Raw genomic sequence first — 21,613 nt, 5'->3', positions numbered from 1 at the left:
GCAGTTATTGTTTTGTTTGTTTCGCCTTGACTTTGTTGTGGAAATAAAGGTAATTTCCAGTAAAATAGTACCACTTGACAAAATGTTGCTACAGGGTAAAAATAAGTGCTTATGGTAAAAAAAAACTTGGTTTATTTGGGCTGCAACTTGCAAAGTTTGGTAAAAAGTTAACCATCACACGCCAAGAGTGTGTTTCTTTTCAGTGCTAATGGAATCTTTGTAAATTATAGTTTAACCAACAAGTTATTTTAAGATCATTAAAGTCTGTGTAAAGTCATTCGCAAGCAACTCAAGTCAAAGTTAAGTCATTTCTAACGAACAGCGAGTCTAAGTCATAAGTTACCTAAGTCGTAAGTAAGATCGCTTCAAGTTAAGTGCCGTAATTCAAACAATTTGAGTCAATTAAGTCATATTTGCAAAAATCGTCAGTTTAAATTCAAGTTAGTCATTCACTGAAGTCATTGCAACACTTATAGAGTTCCTAAACTATGGTCCATGAAAGCCAAAATGAAATATTAGTGTATATTTTAGAAGTTATCAATTTTTCAAAGGAAACAGTTTAACTAAAAACAAAACGGTTTTGCACTGACTGTATTCCGACTCCATTTCACTTTCACATTTTTTGGACCGAAATCAGCCAATTTATAAAGTTTATTTGTATTGTGACGTCATTTTATGGCAGGGCTGCGGAGTCGGTTAAAAATAACCCGAGTCTGACTCCCGAGCCGACTCCGGGCTACAGCCTGTATTTCGCCAATTTACGTAACCAAAGTAACGTAGATATTCAGCAATCCACTTATAGGGTTGTCATATAATTCATTCACCCACAATACATAGTTGAAAAATGTTCCCCCGTATGCTATTCCACTTTTACAATGTCCAGTTGGCGGCCATATTACTTTAAAAATTTGGTACTGCGCATGTCGGACTCGGGACTGGGTTAGTTTTACTTGGTTTTACTTGAGTCCCAATTCCGAGTCCGATTCTGCAGCCCTAATTTATGACGTCCATTTAAAAAAAAAATTGCCTACCGTGGTGCACACAGCCCCACAGTTCCACGGTAAACAAAAAGTTTAAGAAACCCTTGACTCGTAGAAACGCACGTTGACAAAACAAACAGCGTTCCCGCGTTTATTCAAGGAATTTAAGTCCAAGAAACAGAAAAAAACGAAATACATGTACGTTCGTGCACCGAGCGAGCCCTTGCTATCCAAAGGCAATTCTACGAGTGAAAGCAATGGCTATAGTGAATTCAAGGTGTATAGGCCTATATCCGCCGCACATATCATATCATCGCCGTTGTTTGCCCGGTTCCCCTATTGGCGGTCGCACTGGGCCGCCTTTTTCACGTCGTTTTGAAACCGGCCGCTGATGCTGGCCATTTCGGCCATGAATTCCTGGAAGTTGACCGCCCCGCTTCCGTCCTTGTCGAATTCGGCGAAAATCTTGGCAAAGTCCTCCTCTGAATTCTGCCAAGGGTTTAAAGCGGTGCGTTAATAGGCAAACCTTGACTTGGAAATACCAGATTTGTAAGAAGTTTAATTTGATTTGAATTTCGATTAAAATAATTAGACATGCAAGTGAACTGCAGTACCACATTATATGTTCTCATTTCCCTCCTAGCATCATTGGACTAAAATGTAAGTCAAACCTATCCTAAAAACAAGTCCAAAAATTGAAAATATTTTTTATGTTTTTTGATCTGCACTTGATTTATAAATGCTGTTTCTTTTTTTAGAGCCACAGTATTTTTTAGATACCCTGTATACTTTTTTTTTGACCTATGCGCTCCCCCCCTCTAAACTAGAATTTTTGACAACTTAACTTATCAAATGCCGCAAAAATGACGCTTTGCGGACTAAATTTTTATTGTATATTTTTCAACATTTTAGGAATTTTTTTAAGTCCAAAGGCGCCGTGCATAGTAAGGCATGTTGTGTGGCATGAACTCTTAAACTGTACAAAGTGTAAGTTCTATCCTAATCTATCTAGGTATTATCTAAAGATATGGAAATCTTATGTACAAAAAGCGTCAATTATCCTCTTAAATGAAAAAAAAGCAATTTAAATAAATAAAGGCATATTTTTCGCTCGAAAAACCGGGTGTTTTCAGGATTAATTATTTTATGACGTCACTTCACATCAAAAGGCACAGCGTAAATTCCTCTTGCTTTACATATACGAAAAGCATTGTCAAGCTATGAATTTGTTAATTTTCAAAAAGTTTTCCAATATTATTTAGAACCGCACTGATTTAATTTAACCTATGCTTTCCATCTTAATTTTGCTAAATGCCAACTTGAAGTTTCTACCAGGCGCCATTACCTGGGCTAGCAAGTTTTTGAGTTCTTTCCTTATGAGAGACTTCATTTCGTCGCGTTCTAGTTCATCGTCCTTTCCATCACTGTTGGCGCCAGCATACCTTAACATAGAAAATAAATATGAAGCTTACGGAAGACTTGATCAGGCTAGTGTCAGTTGCAATTGAATGATCATTTCGCAACCATTTAAAGATTTACTTAAACAGCAAGAAAATATATTACCTATTATGCACTAGTTCCACTGGCCTACGGTCACATAGAAAAGGGGCATGAAAATTTCAAGAAAGCGGTTTTATCGATTATTAGTTTAAGGAAGTTCGGGTTAGAAAAACAACTAGATTGCGGTGAGGTTTGAACCCACGACTCCCGGTAATACTGGGACCGTCGCTCTACCAACTGTGCCGCTCTGAGGGGAGCAGGTCGAGAAACGACAAATGCACTGTTGCATCCTGTTCGTACAAACAATCTCATTTAAAGGGGGTGACCACCCCGTATTATTAGCATAGAAAGGTTTAGATTAGCCTACTTGTGCTTAATGCTAATAATGTCAGACAATATCGAAAAAGAGTGGCGGGATCTAAGCCGACCAACGATGTAAGTAATCCAAAACGGCGGTAAGTTATTGTCGGTATAGGGAGAGAATCGGTAAAAAAAAATTTTCGTTACGAGGCCATGTCCCAAAACTAAAATTTTTACCTATACTTCAATCACGTCTTTATAACAATTTTTTTTGGTATTTCTATTTCTTGCGAATTTCATTATCTCTACACAAATTTTATAGCATGTTTTAGCCCTTTTGAAAGAATCTTGGCAGAAAAAGGACCATGTTGCGAATAGCACTAATATTGGGTACCCCAACCGTGATTAAGGTGCGATACAAGTGTTTGTATTAAGTCTGCAGTCTAGTTATGTTTGACTTCAGACATTAATGAAATGTAATTTACTAGTTTAATTTTATTGTTAACAAAATGCTTTTTTCGGAAAATAATTTTCCATAGGCAATTAACAGTAACGTTTAAAAAATGACAAATGACGCAATGTCCGGTAACAACAGAATCACAAAATTGTAGATCATAGTCATTCAGAAAAACGCTTTTCCTGTTTATTTTTAAGGAAACAACTGCGTTTTTTATTGGCGGTTCTTTTTGATCAAGATAAAAATAACCGTAAAATGGATTTATATTTTAACACGCTATTATATATGACTAACACTAACCTTTCATGTTGCTTTTTTTAGCGTTTCCCTAAAGCATTATTTGGAGAATTTTTTTTAATTTTTTTTTTTGTATGCAAAATATTTTTTTCTAATAAACTAAAGATATAATAAACTAAATAGCTGTAAAATGCCCAATCAAAGATTCGCAAACATATGTTAACTTGCTAAACAATAAAGCTAAAATAACTCAAAAATGCCCTAAAAATACTAAAAGTAATAAACACACCCGAAAGCGTTGCAACGTTTTATTGTTGAATACCCCAAAACAAGTCACGCTTTCTATTTTTTTTATCGCCGCAATAGGAATTTTTACGTTCTTTCTGAGAAGTATTATTTTTTTACAGACGTTAACCTTGTCTCGGTTGACCCTAGTAATGACAAAGCAACGGGCCTATAGCGAATTTAATGAAATGGTCGTTCGAAAATAAAACCATATAACCGTATTTAATACGCTTAAATTTGTTCTAGGAAACAAATGATAAGATATGTCTGCAAACCGAAGATTATAAGAACGGAATGCGCATATTCTGCATTGTTATTTCCTAGGTTCGGTAAATATAAACACAATGTTTACCAGATTTTCTCAAAAAAAATGCTATACAGGTATATGAGTATTCGACCTATTAAGGGTTTTAATATGTTTGTTTTAAATTTGTTGGAAACATACATTTGACAAACGTTTTTTTTAAATTAAAAATAAATCTCGTGGTTATTGGTTTATATAGCAGGATCACTTAAGTATCATTAAAACGAGAAACAATGTGATCATATTGACCGCATAAGAACTGCCTAAGTAACCATTAACCGAGCAGTTTTGGAAAAAGCAAGTAAAAACGGCAAGATTCGACTATTTGTTTTAGCAAGCCGGGTACGACGTACTGGTATATTTATAAATATTAAACGAAATTAAATGCTAGTTTAATAACAGCTATAAAAATCCTAATTTTTTACTTACTTGTAAAAGATTTTGGCAAGGAGGATAAGAGCCTTTTCTGTTTCGGTGTAACTTGCCATTTTGGATAAAATTTAACTTTCTGTACCTCGTTTGAATTGATAAAACCTATAATGCTATGACATACAAATACAGGTTATCTTCACAGGCAAGAATGTGCTATATTTTTGCACACAAATTGAACCTTGTTGTTTTTCTGACGGCATACCATTTAAAACGACTGACACACAATTTTCCAAACCTTACTTTTCGCTTTAAAGAAACAGAAACATCGCTGAGCACATTCAGGTATAACGTGGTAACGAAAAATAAGGAAAAATATTTCCGTCGTGCGCATTCCTGCACAGCACTTAGTAGGTAACGACGTTGGCCGTCCCGAAAAAATAAAAAAAAATCTATTTTCCTTGAAAAATAAATTTTCCGCCACTCACGAAATCAATTGGTTTCTGGCGCTATTGATCGCCGACCGCCAACCCCGGCATACTTTGCGGCAAAGAACCTGTCGCAATTCGGAAATGGTGGCTATTTCAGCCTTCCCTTGCCGTATATATATAGAGACTGGCTGGGACGCGGCGCCTCAATTTAATCACCCAATCCTTTCTCTCTTTTTCGTTTCGCCTCTCCCGCTAAAGAGCTAATAACACTTAAGGCCGCCGACCCCCGGCCCCGTAAATGTATTCGTTATTAGTTGAAAGCCGTCTTTTGTTAGTTACCTCGCGTGAAATCAATATTAAAGCTCTCCATACCGACTAAGTGTGGATTCAGCAACTTTTCTGGGCCGGAGTTATATACCATCAGAATAAGACGCCGCTTACGTTGCTGAATACACAATTTACACATATTGTCATCTAACCATCCCAAAATTTGAATCAAAAACTTTGATAACTTTCTCCGTTTCGCATATTTTAGTGGAATATTCGACAAAAAATATTAAAATGTGAATGAAATAAATCACGCGAACATGCGTATTTTAAATAAAAACTTTTAAACTCATTCCCAAAAACATTTTTTTAATCTGTAAAATTGTATAAAAACTAACGGTTCAAACCAAAGAGCGTTGAACACAAAGTTTAAGTATATCTTTTTTAAAGGGTTTTAAATCGGCGCTTTGCCCACTTACCACATAGCGATACGTTATGAGGGAAATATGTTTCACTTTTGGAATCCTGGATTGATTATTTATTATATTATAAAAACGCTTTTTACGAGCATTGACGACAACATGGAGATTTAACGCTACATATGTGTTGGTTGGGTAAATTAACTGCAGGGTAAGCATACAAGCAAATATTTTTCTTACTATGATTTGCACAGGCTACATCAAAAGGGCTTTAGGCCTAATTACACTTACAAAAATTTCCAGAACTCTTCTTAAAAGACTGTTTTGTAGAATGACTTATACAATCGGCATACAGATTTTAATAGATTTTATTTGTAAGCTCTGCAAACCATTCAAAGTGGCATTTTAGCCTTAAAAATGCCATGTATAGTTAAATTATGCAGGCTATAATTGCGCGACAGTCAACACTTCTGTCGCGACGTGTCATTTCAGGATCAAAACGTGAAACCCCACTACGCTTAAATTGACTGCGAACAGAAATTACAGACATATATTCACAATGGCTTGAGTTTGCGAAATGGCTCCCTGGGATTCTTTCTGGCGATTAATTGCCTAGGATAAGTGTTTACGTTTTTATCTTGACTGGTGTAGTCGAGCGGTTGATTAATAATGTCCAGTAATCAAGTATCATTTACTATTGAAGAATCAAGATGCCCAACATTCCGCTTTGATTTGGGAAAATTTGTTTTGCTAGATTCTGTTTAACGGTAAAAACGTAACAGGTAGCTCAGTACTCGAGGTGCAAAGTACACTTGATCTATTTTTCATATTCACCCCCAAGAATAGTTGTTGTAATTGAAAATTCTGATTGATGGGCTAAAGAAATATAAAACGAAAGGTTCGCCTAGTATTTGCGACACCTCCCCCTGGCTTGTTTTTTTTGCTAAAACAAAATGATCAAGGCCCACTTTTTGCAAGATATCTATTTAAACATCACGGTGTCCTAATTTTCTGTTACAGAGTACCCTTTATGATTGAAAATTCACCTTATTTCATATAAACTTTTTTTTTTGCTCTTCGATAAGCTTCTTGATACATTTTGGTGTACGATAATACAACAAATCAGGAATGTTTTCTGCATTATTGTGTGTTGTTTAATTTAGTCTGTTATGGCATCACAGTGAACCATTTTGCGAAGGGGTGCCTCGAAACTATTTATATTTTATTACTGGTGCTGTGATCTCAAAAAGGTTGTGAACCACTGGCGTATGGACAGAACGAGCTATAGTTCGCAAGCGTACATAGCAAACCATATTGAAAGGAGGCTTAGTTATGAGCATACTTGCGGTTGTACGTTCAACGCTAAGCGAGGCAAAGGTCTCGGGTTTACCTGGATACCCTAAGCAAGGCGTATAACGAGCCCTTTCACTCTAAAGCCCGCTTGTTACGCGCACAAAAGGCGCGCAACGTGGTAACGAGGCGACAATTGTTTAGTATCGAACAATGGCACACCTGGTCGTGGCGTTCGGGACAAAATAATCGAATTAATTATTCAGGGGACCGGTGCTACGTCGCATTCAGTCGCCCAGTTACAAACATCTCAGCGTGGCCAGAGCGTGAAATGAAGAGCCATTAATATTTGATTCTGTCCAGCGACTGAATGCGACTGATTACAGTCTGTCACTGGCCGAACAAATCTCCTCAAGGCGTGTATCCAAGTGCAACAATAACGCGCAACGGCAACGAACGACGCCGTATTAGCCTAAATAGAATCATGTATAAGGTCGACAACTTGGGCGGTTACTGACTTTCACTTATGGCAACCGACCGTGTGGTTTAGCTGTATGGGTGGAACTTATTTTTAAACCCAGCCAAACGCTGGAGGGTTATATGTAACCCCAAGAAACCGAATAGTTTAGAAAACATATGTCCTGTGTTTCTTTCTATGGTTTTGTTCTCACGCTTATGTCGCCAAATAATTAAACAGACCTGTTTGGTCATTTTGTCCAAAAACTGAATGATTGATTATTGTACAGAATTAGTTCTTCATGCAACCATATTTATGCTAGATTTTTTTATGAAGCCCTATAAGGAATCTAAAATGCCCCATTTTCGATTTTTTGACGGAATATTAGGACGCATTTCACAAATGTATATCTATGATGTCATACCGGTGGGGCCTTCTATATATTCCCTGCCACGCGTCGAAGTTTTGCCAAATTAACATTAAGCGTTCGACGTCAGTTAAATGCGAAGAAGGCTACTTAAGTAGGTCGCCAAAACCTTGGAGGATTAATGTTGCACTGGATATATGACAATGGAAATCACCTTGACCACTGCAAGATACATTCAAATTAAGATATACTATAACGATACCTTTGCTGGCAAAATATACATACCTATTTTAAGATATTTAAATAGTGTCTGACCTTAATTGCTAGCTTTGCTATAGAGTATTCAGCCGTTAGAGAAGCAATATATACCAGGAGAGTTGTTTTATTACATAATGCCCGGTAGCAATAGTTTACATAAACCGTTATGGGTTATAGTGAACTGCCTAATTAAAGATTATAGTGAACTGCCTAATAAAACATTTTTGCGTATTTGTACCCGGAATTTACAGTGGCACTGTGGCCAACGAGAACAGATCCGTGTCAAAACAACGCCCAGCAATTACCTTTTTTAGCTTGCGGCACACCAAATAAAATATTCGCGTTAAACTTTGTATAAAAACAAACAAAGCAATACTATGGCAATCACCCCTTTACACGGCCAAAGCAAATTAGGTAATTACGTAAAATGTTATTATCGGTTTTCTAACAGACAGTGGGCATGTAAGTCTTCTCTGTGCTTACTTGCATGCCTATTTGTGATGCAAACCATAGGTTATTCTCGAAAGGTTGTGCATCTTATTATAACTAAAGAATCTCTTGAGAGACGCAGTTGTGCTGAGAACATGGTCAAGCTCATGTGTCACCATAGGGGATTTCTGTTTTAAATGGATAACCAGAAAGGGATTTTTTCCCTTTAATTTACTTTATTCCCTGGTCCACAAAACATTACGATACAGTTCGTGTAGGCATCGTGGCTAAAATATGAAAAAAGGGTTACTTAAAAGTAGGTTTTCACATTTAACTATTCAGTTTACACTTCGTACAATTTTTTTTTAATTTTTCAACCCAACGTATGTATAAAATTATCCGACTTTGGTAGTACTCGGTAAACTAAATTGATAAATGTAAAGTAAAAACGTAATGTTTAGATTTTTACCCACTAATGAAATGCCCACTTATTGTTTTTAAAGAAATTGCGCATTAACTGTTAGACCTTGAATGGTTTCGGTGGGATTTGTAATCGGTAACATGTAAACATACTATTTACATTATGCCAGCACCCAGTGATGAAGGGCCCACTTATTGTTTTTAAAGAAATTGCGTATTGATTGTTAGACCTTGAGGGTTCTTGGGGATTTGTAATCGCTACTCGAACTCCCCGTTATAAGATGGTTCAATTACTTAGGAAACAGCTATCGATTTAATTATTGTACCCCGTCTCCAAGGATACCACACAGCCCACAATGGAGTACCACAATCCTACTTAAGTGCCGCATTCATTCCTTTCTACCACTCATTTAGTTATATACTCCAGGAAACGTATTTAATTAACTGTCTTAATTTCGGGGTTACAGTTTTAAGATTTTAAATACACCAATACTATATTATTCCTACTTCTAATGGTTTGTCTGTATTACCAAGATTCTATGTATTACCAATAAATATTAGAAAAAACACGTTTTGTTTCCAGCGCCGTACCGACAGGTGCTAAAAGATAACCACTGAACTGGGCGTTATATTGCTTTGTATTTTGAACGTTGTTTTATCGCTTTGTAGTTTGAACGTGTCTCGCACATTTTATCTTCTTTTTTCTTTGTGTCATTTTACTTTGCTTCCTGTTGGCTATGTGTGTCAGTCCCTGACGAAGGCTTACCGTATAGTAAGCCGAAACGTTGGTTGAAGAAATATATGCCAGACGAACCTATTTTGAATATACTATGCCTGGTAGCAACAGCATATTTATAGTTTGTTCCCTTGTTTACACACATGTTTGAATTTCAATAAAAAGAAGTTACAAGAATAAAACAAAAAAAGCTTCGACTAATCAATCAGGTCACACAAAAGCACTGATCAATGTTGAAAAAGTTGCATTTCTATCCTTATTACACAAAAATTACAGTAAGAATACGCAAGTATAGATATAAGGTCAGAGCACATATTTTTGACTATAATGTCACTATTTTCTTACTTTGAATTATTCCTTGCTAAATGTAAACCTGGCCGTAAACAGTGGTAATTATGTTTGCTGTGATATTAAGGTTAACAAAATTGTTTTAAATATCAGCAAATTTAATGGTGAAAATAACGGCCCAAATAGACGTTAAAAGCGACATGCTTTATTTTCAAACGTTTCGGCAATTTCTAATGCCATCATCAGTGATATGAAGGCCACATCGGTTGCACCCGTTTCGGTTGCAATTGCCGAAACGTTTGAAAATAAAGCATGTCGCTTTTAACGTCTATTTGGGCCGTTATTTTCACCATTAAACTTATGAACAGATCCGTATATAGTGTCCCAAAGTATATCAGCAAATGCACCTTAAAATCGTGAAATACCATGGCACCTCTGTTTGTGTATTAACCAGTGTCGGGAGATTTATGAAGATATCGACTCGGTGAAGAACCGAGTATCGCGTAATTACTCCACAGTTATTGCTATATATATATAGCGATTATGTATTTTAAACAAGCATGGATTTGTTCCGACAATATTTTCATATTTAAAGAAAACTTTATTTTTTTTGACAAATCTATGAATTTGATCTATAGTTAACGTTATTTTTAAGGAAAATAACATTTTTAACTGTATAGGCCTATATAGTTTGGTTTCAACTGGGCCTAACTACAAATAAACTGGGCCTAACTACAAAGTCATTTTTCCTAAATGCCTTTGACCAAGTTCAGTTATTTGTAAACAGTGAAACCGTCAGTTTTAATCCAACTGAGGAGTCTATCCACGGCTTAGGTAATAAAGTCATATCCCGCGTAAGGCTCAAATCTGTATTTTACCCATCCACGTAATTAAAATAGGGCCGATATATAGCAATTAACTCATCGATATACCATATAAATCACCAAACCAACAATATCAGGGTAAAATTTATTACACCCTTTGCTACCCCACAATATGATTTACAATGTGTTGCATCATCGTTACCAAACTTGGTACCGGTAATGCGTATTGCGCAAGTGCACGTCGGACTACGGACAGGGGTGTTACTCGAGTCCCGAGGTTCGAGTCGGACTCCACAGCCCTGCATTGAAATGAACTATCGCTTTAAATGCAAATGCAAGGTTCGACAGGAAGTGCAATGGTTGTCGTTACCGTCAAACAATGACCTTCTCAAAGTCGAGCCCTCAAATCCTGAATGTGACCAAGACAAACAATGGCAACTAAAAGTTCATTTTTATTTATGGTGACAGCTAGGAAGAATGCATTTGTTACGAAAATATCTTCATACTATTTCTAGCCTATCAGAGACGGTGTGACTTAAAACAAAGTTTCAGTTTTAAGTGCTGCTATTTTATGCCTAAGGCACGATATACCACAGATAACAGTAAAAGTTTAAACAGAATGGTCATAGAATGCGGATAGGTGTGAAATAATAACCAAGATCATAAACCTGAAAGTTTTTAAAGTTACATTCAAACGAAGAATATATAGTTTATTTTATTGAATATTATTTAGTGCCTGGAGATTTAATTGCGGTTCTATCGTTTTCATCTCAAGCTTTTATTTGTTTATTGTTCTTTGTACCTTATACCTCCTTAAATAAACAGTTATAAGTTATTGTACAGCAAGTCGACCTGTAATGAGGCATATCCTTTAAATTTCTCTTGGCAAGGCGGAATGCTGTTTTCAGCATATATAATTGTTTTGCTGAAGTTGGTTTTATATTTAAAGACGAGTTCTTGCTGTCATTATAAACCACCTTCGGTAAAAAGTTTTGCGACAGAGAAAAAGGAAAACGGTGAGTGTTAAAAAAAACGGCCTTATTTTTGCCTGAAAACGCTTTATCGAAAATGGGCCGCGGGATTATATTGCTTTGCGGGCCCTCGGGCGGTAGAACAGGGCTGCGGAGTCGGTTTAAATAACCCAAGTCCGACTCTCGAGTCCTACTCCGGAGTGCCGAGTCCGACTCCGGTGAAATGTGCTATTTTGTCGAGTCCTGACTCCGGCCCGGACTCTACAGCCTATATTTCACCAATTTACGTAACTAAAATAACGTGGATATTCAGCAATCCACTTATAGGGGTGTCGTATAATCCATTCACTCACAATACATGGTTGGAAAATATTCCGCCATATAACATTCCACCTTATAATATTCCATTGGGTACTGCGCATGCGCATGTCTGACTCGGGACTCGGGGAGTTTTACAAGGTCTTACTCGAGTCCCGAGTCTCAAGGTCTTACTCGAGTCCCGAGTGACTCCAGCAAAAACAAACCGTCTCCTCGAGTCCCGAGTCCGACTCCGCAGCCCTACCGTAGAATAATCGCGCATTAACGAGTTAATATCCAAAACAAAATGTTGTCTTAGCAGAGTCTGCAAATGGGACAGCGCCCATTCATTTCTGCAAGCAAAACTGTTCCATTGTCAATCGCCAGGTAAGAAATGAATTCAGAGACAGCGTATTACAAAATGACTTTATCGACTGGAAAATAGGCTATGTTCAATTGTCATGAAACTAAAAATGCTTCCCGCTTTGAAAAAAACTCCTGCTATTCGCCCGGAATAATTGCTAATTACAAATTACAGGGGAAATTAAAATTAAATTTAAAATCAGAACACTTGACTAGATAACTGTTTTTCTAATGGCGAATTTTTTTGTGATTATAAAAACTTTAAAATAAAGTTTTCTTTGATTTCACACGCAAAGTAAACAGTATTGATCAAATGGCGTTTAGGAAGAAGCATATTACAAATAAGCTACAACAGATGGTTTACACATAGTTTGAATTCAAATAACGGCCAAACCGACACAAATAATTGTGAAAAACCCGGGTTTAGAATTTTATTAAGCTATTTTGCTTCTATGTCTTCAAGCTGGCCGAAGTGATCAGAAAAATAAAATTCAACCAAACTATGTCGGAAACTATTATGTAAGTACAGGCCTTATGTTTGCCCATAAGTTTTCCCGTAGTTAAAATTTTAGAAATTTTTTTTATTTAACTTGTAATAATCGCAAGTTATGGTTATATTGGATAAGTTAAACAATGTCATATATATATATATGTATATATATATATATATATATATGTGTGTGTGTGTGTGTGTGTGTGTGTGAGTTAAAACTTTACATCTAACAATTTTATAACTACTTTTTTTCGATTTTTTTAAGGGATGAAATTGTCAAAGTTGCAACTAATGAGGGCAACTTTTCTATAATTACAAATTTCGATAATTCCGCTCAAGTCAAGGTAGGTATTTCATATCATAATAAAATAATTATCCTATCATAAAATTACAAATAAATGTTTACCAAAATAACTAAGTACATAAATATACTGTTGCTACCAGGCATTGTATCAAAAATATTGTTCTTTTTTATTAATAAATGTAGGCCTACCCATGTTTCGATAACCTTTATAGGAAATCATTTTTAGAACAAAGTTTGCCCTGATTCATATATTTGCAGGAAGAAGAGATTTTAATTGAACTTAGTACATAAGTCAATTTTTAATAATAGAGCCGTAATCTTGTGATACTGATTGGGCTCTGATAGCTTATAATACATATGCTTATATGTGCTTAAAGATTATAAATCATCGTTTTGAAAAAGACTTCCCAAATCATGAGGACAAGGTTTGTGCGAAACATGTTTCAGCTACAGTACATCTCAATGTGTCTGAACGCCATTCAATGTCAGAAGTCCAAGTTGCGTTTGTAATGGTTGAGGAAAAATATACACCTCCTAACATGACAGCGGTAAAATGATAACAGAAGAATTACCTTATATTTTTGTTAGAAAAACAGTTTACGAGAAAAACTTGCTATTCGTAAAGTTTCGCTATTTGCAAAAAAGTTTGTCGTGTTAGTGTTTTTAAGACTTAATTTCTTCAAAATTCAAACAGGTTCCTTTTCAATTGGGCCTGCCGTGAGTGTTTACATAAAATAAAGTTTCGTTAGGAATTTTCAGTAGTGTTTTTCTATCATTGCTTGTTTTGCGATTTTAACAATCAACTTTGGTAAATGTTTTGTTTTAGGTATTCTTCATTAGAACCAGCACATTGCAAGAGGAAAGTGTGGTCGATCTTAAGCTTACAACGAACAACAATGTCTCGAAGACCTTTGCATCATCTCAGGGCAAATCTTTAAAGGTAAAAATTGAGATCCCAATTAACATTGCATGACTAATTCAACTTAAGCAAATGCAACGTTTTTTAAGGAATGGGCCATAGGGTGTTCAGTGCAGCGGCAGCAATTGTTGTGCAAAGCAATTCTTAAACATATGTCTTTTAACCTCCTAGAACAGTGGTTCTCAACCTTTTTGTTCCCGCGACCCCTTTTGAGTTTTCGATAACTTTCGCCACCCCCCAATTATAGTGTGTGATACATAAACCTGAGTAAATAAAAAAACACATTTAAAAATTGGTAAAATTCGAATAGGAAAAAAATCTAGACTAGGATTGCATCAAAATTTGGCTAAAATGTGCTATGCACATTGCACAACAAGCTAAATTAACGGTTTGAGCCAGCAGGGTTGTCAGATGATGGGTTAAATATTAGGACACTGTTGGTGTGAAATTCAGATATTTTAGGTCAAATAATATTAAGCATGTTCCTAGTGCGAGACTAAAAAGAATCAATGGAGGTAACTGTTCTTGGTAAGCAGCCAAAATTCCTTACAAATTTACAAAAGAACGGTTAGTCATTAACGGTAGTCCAATAATAAAGCTTTTTGTAAATTCTATTTCCTTTTGCTAAAACGACAACACCAAAATGTTATTACCGGAATTCTGTTGATGTTTTAGAAAAGGCTATGTAAAAGTTCACCGCTGACAAGTAGAAATACTTTGCCGGTCACCTACTGTAAACCTAGCACAAATTTTATTGTAAGTTGGCCTAAATTTATATTTGGTACTAAAGTGCCCACTTGACATCAGGTATCGTCTCCAATACAAAATTATCGGACTGCCCTGGCAATGGGCATTGTGCAGCGGGTTATGAGTGTGGAGATAAAAATAAAAGTGTTACGACAAATGAGAAAATTTTGAGGAAATGCATCATTACGTCGACGTCTTCGCAAATTCAGAAAACAAACTTATGTAAAGATATCACCTGACGCTTTTATGCTGCACAGAAAAATTGTCGAAATACGCCACATAATCGCGCGAAGCGAAATTTTTTTTGATTTTTCGTTGGTAAAGTTGGTATAAACAATTTTGAAGGCCTCTTGAGCCCGTGGATTTACTTCATCCCACAAAGTTTCAAATAAATTCGGCCAAATAGAACAGAAAGCTTACTGTCCTAATAATTTAAAAACCGCCGGACACAGCAGTTAAAATTAAAACAATTTATCGTTTTTGGCCCGAATTTTGTAATTGTGACGTCATAAACGCTACAGGTTCACCGCAGCAAAAGTCACACAAAAACAAATGTTAGACTGGCGTTGCTTTTCTGCATTCTATACTGCTAAACTTTTGGTTCATATTGCTTGTTTCTTTCATATTGCTTGAAGTTTTTCTTTTATCAAACACTACACCCGACCCCCCCCCAGACAACCTCTTGCGACCCCCAGGTTGAGAACCACTGTCCTAGAATGTAGTGGTCGCCAACCTTTGATTGCTGGTTGTCCCCATTACTACAAACTTGCAGCAATATGTGCACCGCTGCTTACATTTCAGAAACACACGTCAATGCCGCAAGAAATGTCTACGAAGTCAAGTGAATTCACAAATGTCAAAATAATTCCACCCTTTACATGACTGCACTGTTGTTCATGAGGATCGAGGGCCGTGGTTTAGATACTTTAATAAAAAAGATTTGTGTTTTTGTTTGAACAAAAAAGGAAAAGATTTGTGTTTTTACGTACATATAATACACAATTATAATCAGTTCCTTCTGACTATGTTGAAAATGAGTAAAGAGTTGTTCGAAACGTTAAAAATTCTCCCTACTTTTGTATGGGCCTTGTTATTCCTACTATTTGTGTATTTGTTGGGCTAAACTTGAGTGAATGTAATTGTCTACCTTTCTCCAGGAAAATTTCACGCGGATTCAATGCGTAACTTCGGAAGGAAAAGATAGATTTCATGGCGGAAATTGTCGATACGTCAAGGTTCTAGGCCAGGAAATATGCAGATGCAAATTGTCGAAGTTTGCCGGGTATTCCATGATTGTGGTACGGTTATTAAATATTAACAAAACATATGTAAAGGTACTTATAGCATTGTTTCCTTGTCGCGCAGAGCTACCAATTGCTTCCCACTGCAGTTGAACTGGGCATCGCGTCGCTGGCGGGATGCATTTTATCCATTATTGGGCTCTTTTTTACTATTCTTATCTACAATTATTTTGGGTAAGCTTGTATGCAGAATCTGAGCCGGTTTTGATGCTTTAAAGGTGTCGGTAGCCTACTGGGTATATTTTGTTTAAGTCCGACGAGCGCTTGCAATGACTTGACTTAAGTGCACTTAATTAAGTTACTGTTTTCAAATTGCTTAACTTGACGAAAGTCATTTGGGAAAAATGACTTGACTTAAGTCTTTCGGACAAATGACTTGACATAACTTAAGTTTTTTGGACAAATGACTTGACTTGGACTTAAGTCGTTTAAAAATGACTTGTTTACAACATTGGGAATATCATAGATAGGCTTTCTGGATTTTCATAGGCATGTCCAAGATTTTAATGATACGCTTTGTGTCCCTTGAAGATATTTTTTCCTTAAGTAATCCGGTTTAGTTGAAAATAGTGATTAAAACGTTCGATTGTTAATAACGCAAATCTAAATATGCATAAATAGTACATTACCAGTTTCAACGTGGGTATTATCTTAAAGATAGTTTGTCTGTTGTGTTAAAATACACAGTTGTAACGGGGTTCAGCTTTTAAATCTACGCAAAAACGCGGCAAACTTAGTTGAAAGTTAAACAATTTAACACCCGTATTATGCCCTTTTCTGTTTACAGTTGGGCATTTTGTGTTATAGACCACAAATGCGTTCAATTTTTGGTACTCCGTTCAAGTTTTAGTGTTCAATTTAGTACAGTTTAATGTGGCAATCAAAATTACATCTATAATATATTTGAAAAAAAGTTTTTTTCGTTCCGAGCCAAAAAATCCAAACCTTTTTGTTCCACGAATCGTAAAAATGTATTTTCCAGGGAACTTCGGTCACGTCAGGGAACAGTTTATGTAACGAACATTAGTCTCTGTGTTCTTGTGGTCGACATCATTTTCATTGCCGGGATTGGCCAAGTCGAAACAATTTACGTGTGTTACGTAATAACGGCATTGCTGCACTACTTCTTATTGGTCACGTGGTTTTGGATGACTGCAAACGCCTACAACATGTACCAGGCGTTTGTGAAGGTAATTGCTCACAACTTTTAGTTTGATTAAAAAACACTGCTTAACAGATAATTGTGTTCGTCAATTTTTCACGTAAAAGTGTAAATAACTTGCTGTTTTACATCGATAATATCGACAGGTCATTCTCAGTAAAATTTCAGTTTTCTAATTACGACCAACCTAACAATATGCAAAATGCTTTGAGAAGTTTAACGGCACATCTATAAGCATCTTCACTTTATTTAAATACAGTTCATATATTTCGCATGTAGGCTACAAAATAATGGTTTACGTGTACGGCACGCTTTGGCTAATAGGTCATGTATCGGGCCCTTTTGGCTTCGGTAAAAACTGCACGCCAGTCAAACGTTCAGTTCTGTGGCATTGACCTATACAAATAGTGTATTTTAAAACATGACTATATTTTATTTAGATGATGATTCCTTCCACCACGATTTGGCGGGTGTCAGCTGCAACTGCTTACACTGTACCCTTGCTGATCGTCACCACTAACGTTATCCTTGCTTTTCAAACCGATCTTAAGTTTAACACACCAGGTGAACAGCTTTCTCTCATACCGCCATAAGTGTGTAATTACTTGGTGAAATGCTCTGTAAAGATAGCAATTAACATGTGTGATTTCAGCTATTTTTTGTTTGTTCTTTCCAGTCTGGTTTTACGATTGAACACAGATTTTTTAAGGCAATTTTCATGACAATTAAGACATGAAAATCAAAGATAAATTCAATTCAAAGTATTTTATTTTGCCATACGCATTTTTTCGTATATAATATTGATCAAACTATGCGAGAAATATATACATTCAAAAAATATACAATAAATATAGGCCTACATTGCACTGCGATTTTTAGGCTAAATAAATAGACTTTCACTAACGAAAGCGATTTTCGGCCTAATTTTCTGGAAAACATTACGATTGAACTTTTTGATTAGATCAATTTTGTCTGTTTAAGAATAGCACCGATTTTCACTTAATTTTGAAGACGCTGATTGCCTTTATAAATGTTCTCAAAGCAAGCGTATCAAAACTTGGCAAAGACAATAAAAATCTCGAGAATATAAAAAAGTTACATTTCCTTCCAGACACCAACTTGTTCGAATCGGTCTACAAAGCGCATAACATGTGTTGGTTGCACGGTTATTCCCTGTACTTCGGATTTTTGACCCCAGTTGGAATTTTGTTAATCGCAAATTTGTACATGTTTGCTGTTGTTATAACCCGCATTACTTGCGGGAGAAACCACCAGGTACTTTGCAATTCATTTGACTGGATTTCTATCATTTAGGTTACTTTTTATTGTAAAATAATATAAAAAAATAAGGGCATATAAGGGCTAAGTTTCACGTGATTTGTATTTTTCGTTACAGGTGTTAACCAGAAACCAAGCTCCAGCTATCCTCAGGGATGTGAGGATAGCTTTTATGTTGATAACTAATACAGGTTTAACATGGTTATTTGGTTTTGCCATGTTAATATCGGACGACCAACTTTGGCAAACTATTCTGGGGTGGATATTCTCTTTGTCAGTAACACTGCAGGTATGATTTCGAAATGATTACACAGTTTAGCTTATAGATTCGGGCACCAGTGGATTATTAGTTGATAAATATAATGTATTAACAAATTAAGTCGTTACAATAGCGTAACAATATTGAACTCATGCTTAAGACATAGCTGCGTTGTGTTTCCATCGTTAAAACAGAGAAATAATTTTAGTTAAACAGAACGTAAATTTCCAGGACTATTTAAAAGAGTTTTTTTATAAAAGACACAAAAATGGCAATTTCGCGTAACTTTATTATTTTACCAGAACATACATTTTATTTGTTATATACAAAGGTGCCTGTTGAACGATAAAAAAACGTTTATATAAGCGTTTTAGAATGCTCTAAAAATCGGGTTTGCGGAGGACTAGAAAATAGAGTCTAGCCCCGAATCATATACTCCAGCCAAACAGATTTCACAATCATGTATTCATTTGTCCAAAAGACTTCGGTCAAGTCAGGTCGTTTTGGTTAGCAGACTTAGTCAATTCAAGTCATTTAAAACAGTTACTTGAGTCATTACAACACTGCGACAATCTACTCATAGGGGTAGAACATAACTCATTCACCCACAAGACAATGTTCACTTGTCTGAGAAAAATCTTGTGTAACCCGACTTTGTTTATTAGGGACAAAAGTTATTCCTTATGTTATATATGTATATCCTATCAATTTTTGTGCAGTAGCGGCCATTAGAAGGCTGCAGCCGGTTATCGCGTTTTCACGTTATCCACGCCTTATTTCCTTTTTCACCTCGTTTTTGCCACCTTGTGTTTTTTCGTCGTTTTCTTCACTGTATACCTTTCTGCAAGGGTACAAGGTAATACGCCTTGAAGAAGATAGAACCTGAATAGCTTATCGAAACGTCGGCACAGAATAAATAATTGTCGGAAGAACCTTCTTTATAATTTTTCTATACATATAGTTTATTTATTCAAACCTGTTGTTTATTACTCAGGGCTTCGCTATGTTTTTATTTCATTGCGTCACCCATCCAACCGCAAGAAACCTGTGGATCGGAAAGATAAGGAGTCTGTTGAGATGTCAAGGTGTTGGAAGAAGGTTAAGAAAGAAAAGCTGCTACCGTGTAAATAACTCGTCTGTGGCTGTCGACAACAGAAAAGAACAGATTGTGTCGCTGTCCATAAAGTGAAAAGCTTCTCGTTTCGTTTCTCTTGTGTGCAACCTTTTGTGATTGTATAGCATTTGCTCAAATGACTCAATCCGAACGTTACATTTTTAGTATAGGCGTACATTATGCAGGGGAAAAGGTAGAATAATTTTCTTAACGGAACAATGAAAATTTTTTTACCATGGCGCATGACTTTTAGAGATGACGTCACAAAGTTAGGTCATAACGCGACGTCTCAACGAAGTAACCTTGGGAAACCTTAGGTCAGTGGTTCTCAACCGGGGGTGCCATTTCCAATGCCCAAGGGTGCCGAGAGATATTTGAGAATCTTTAAAAACCTCATTTTTGCTCAATTGTTTTTTATGTAAGATGGAGTGAATCCAATTTAAACTTTCTACGTTGTGCAGAGTTGATGTGTGTGTTCCAGCTCCGTTTATTGTGACATTCTAGTGTTTAACCTACGGAAATATCTTATCGGGGTGTCGCAATCTATTTATTATTTCTGAGGGGTGCCACTTGCCATAAAAGGTTGAGAACCACTGCCCTAGGTTATCGTTCGACGTAGTGCACACGGATCTGCAACTGAAATATTATTTCGGTACCGCTTACTTAAAATTTATTTTTTAGGACGCCGTTCCGGACTGTTCAGGTTTACTTTTCAAATAGCCCATAGCACCCATTTTTAAAACGCAATTTTGCCCCGGCGAAGAAGAAAGGCAAAATAATTTAGAAATATTAAAAACGATTGCAGGCCTTTAAATTACTTTATTTTTTAATCATATTCACATGTCGTTTTAAATGTTGAAATGGTTCCTCGCAATATCTTTCTGTAAAGTTTTTGTGCAAAAAGTTAAAAAGTGTAATAATTTTTCGCTATAGCCTACCGGTACCTTATTGTTCCGCTATGTCTATGTTCTCATGGAATAAACTTTTTTCGCCAGTTTATATATTTTTCTCATGCGTAACGTATAACGTTGTATTTGGGCAACACATTGTGTAGGCTACTGTATATTAGTTTATAGTTGATTGCATTGTTCAGTTATGTGATGGTAATAAAACACAAATTGAAATATTAAACCCTAAACGCAAACAAACTATAGGTGTGGTTAGCAGTACTAAATCGTTGGAGTCGAACGCTTGTCCAAAACGTAGGCTACTCCATCAGTTACATCATATTGCATGTAATATCGCCGGCCAAGTAAATTTATAATAAAAGCAGGCCTATCTAGCGAATATATCGCAAAATTTTGGCGTATATATTTCGTAATAAAATTATTGATGCGAATCTTTGGCGGCCACATAATATATGGAATGCACTCGGGGAACTCACTTCAGTCGCCACATGCAGAAAAGCGTAACCTGCACCGAACGTAAAGTAAATCTTCCTTCAACGTAAAGTCATGCGCGACACATCGCTACTATGGCGCCATTGATCCTTAAAGCTTAGTTTGTTTAAAGAAGATGCTGGTTTAATCTAAGATCGGATCGAATCCGACTTCATTTGTCAAGGTTGAGTGTTTCAAAAACTTAGCCACGGCAATATATTAAACGTAGCCTATCTGTGTTTATTGAATGACATCAGAACGGCAATCAACTTACTGCAGTGGTTCTCAAAACTTTTGTTTTTGCGACGCCTTACAAAAAATGCATTTGACTTGCGATATGCACCCTTATTTTTTTTCAAAGAAATGAATGATCCATTAGTGTTATACAAGAAACTTAATCACTATGCG

At 36.2% G+C, this 21,613-nt stretch overlaps 2 protein-coding genes across 2 annotated transcripts; one reads left to right on the top strand and one right to left on the bottom strand.

Moving 5' to 3' along the window:
• Positions 1-1,117: 1,117 nt before the first annotated feature.
• Positions 1,118-4,626, bottom strand: LOC146145656 (protein S100-G-like). Its single transcript, XM_083390328.1, has 3 exons — positions 4,493-4,626; positions 2,326-2,422; positions 1,118-1,469 (listed from the first exon to the last, which is right to left on the bottom strand). Exons 1-3 carry the CDS (start codon positions 4,549-4,551, stop codon positions 1,317-1,319), a joined length of 309 nt encoding a protein of 102 aa, XP_083246454.1. The 5' UTR covers positions 4,552-4,626; the 3' UTR covers positions 1,118-1,316.
• Positions 4,627-11,551: 6,925 nt separating this feature from the next.
• On the top strand, positions 11,552-20,859 carry LOC146145655 (adhesion G-protein coupled receptor G7-like). Its single transcript, XM_083390643.1, has 13 exons — positions 11,552-11,634; positions 12,209-12,273; positions 12,713-12,768; positions 13,008-13,086; positions 13,424-13,594; positions 13,873-13,986; positions 15,870-16,010; positions 16,078-16,187; positions 16,996-17,203; positions 17,616-17,739; positions 18,287-18,450; positions 18,572-18,742; positions 19,707-20,859. Exons 3-13 carry the CDS (start codon positions 12,752-12,754, stop codon positions 19,899-19,901), a joined length of 1,494 nt encoding a protein of 497 aa, XP_083246769.1. The 5' UTR covers positions 11,552-11,634; positions 12,209-12,273; positions 12,713-12,751; the 3' UTR covers positions 19,902-20,859.
• The last annotated feature ends 754 nt before the right edge of the window (positions 20,860-21,613 follow it).

Source organism: Ascidiella aspersa, chromosome 5 (genome assembly GCF_963924565.1).
Source record: "Ascidiella aspersa chromosome 5, kaAscAspe10.2, whole genome shotgun sequence".
NCBI classification, from domain to species: domain Eukaryota; kingdom Metazoa; phylum Chordata; class Ascidiacea; order Phlebobranchia; family Ascidiidae; genus Ascidiella; species Ascidiella aspersa.
Note: the sequence above shows the minus strand (reverse complement) of the source record. Positions and strands in the feature narration are given on the sequence as shown.

Excerpts from the sequence above, each read along its gene's own strand:
- LOC146145656 (XM_083390328.1), bottom strand. The coding sequence starts at position 4,551 with ATGGCAAGTTACACCGAAACAGAAAAGGCTCTTATCCTCCTTGCCAAA. Across the intron at positions 2,423-4,492 it reads CTTGCCAAAATCTTTTACAA|GTATGCTGGCGCCAACAGTG; the intron begins GTAAGTAAAAAA and ends TTCTATGTTAAG. Across the intron at positions 1,470-2,325 it reads TCAAAAACTTGCTAGCCCAG|AATTCAGAGGAGGACTTTGC; the intron begins GTAATGGCGCCT and ends AACCCTTGGCAG.
- LOC146145655 (XM_083390643.1), top strand. Across the intron at positions 17,740-18,286 it reads TCTTAAGTTTAACACACCAG|ACACCAACTTGTTCGAATCG; the intron begins GTGAACAGCTTT and ends ATTTCCTTCCAG. Across the intron at positions 18,451-18,571 it reads CTTGCGGGAGAAACCACCAG|GTGTTAACCAGAAACCAAGC; the intron begins GTACTTTGCAAT and ends TTTTCGTTACAG.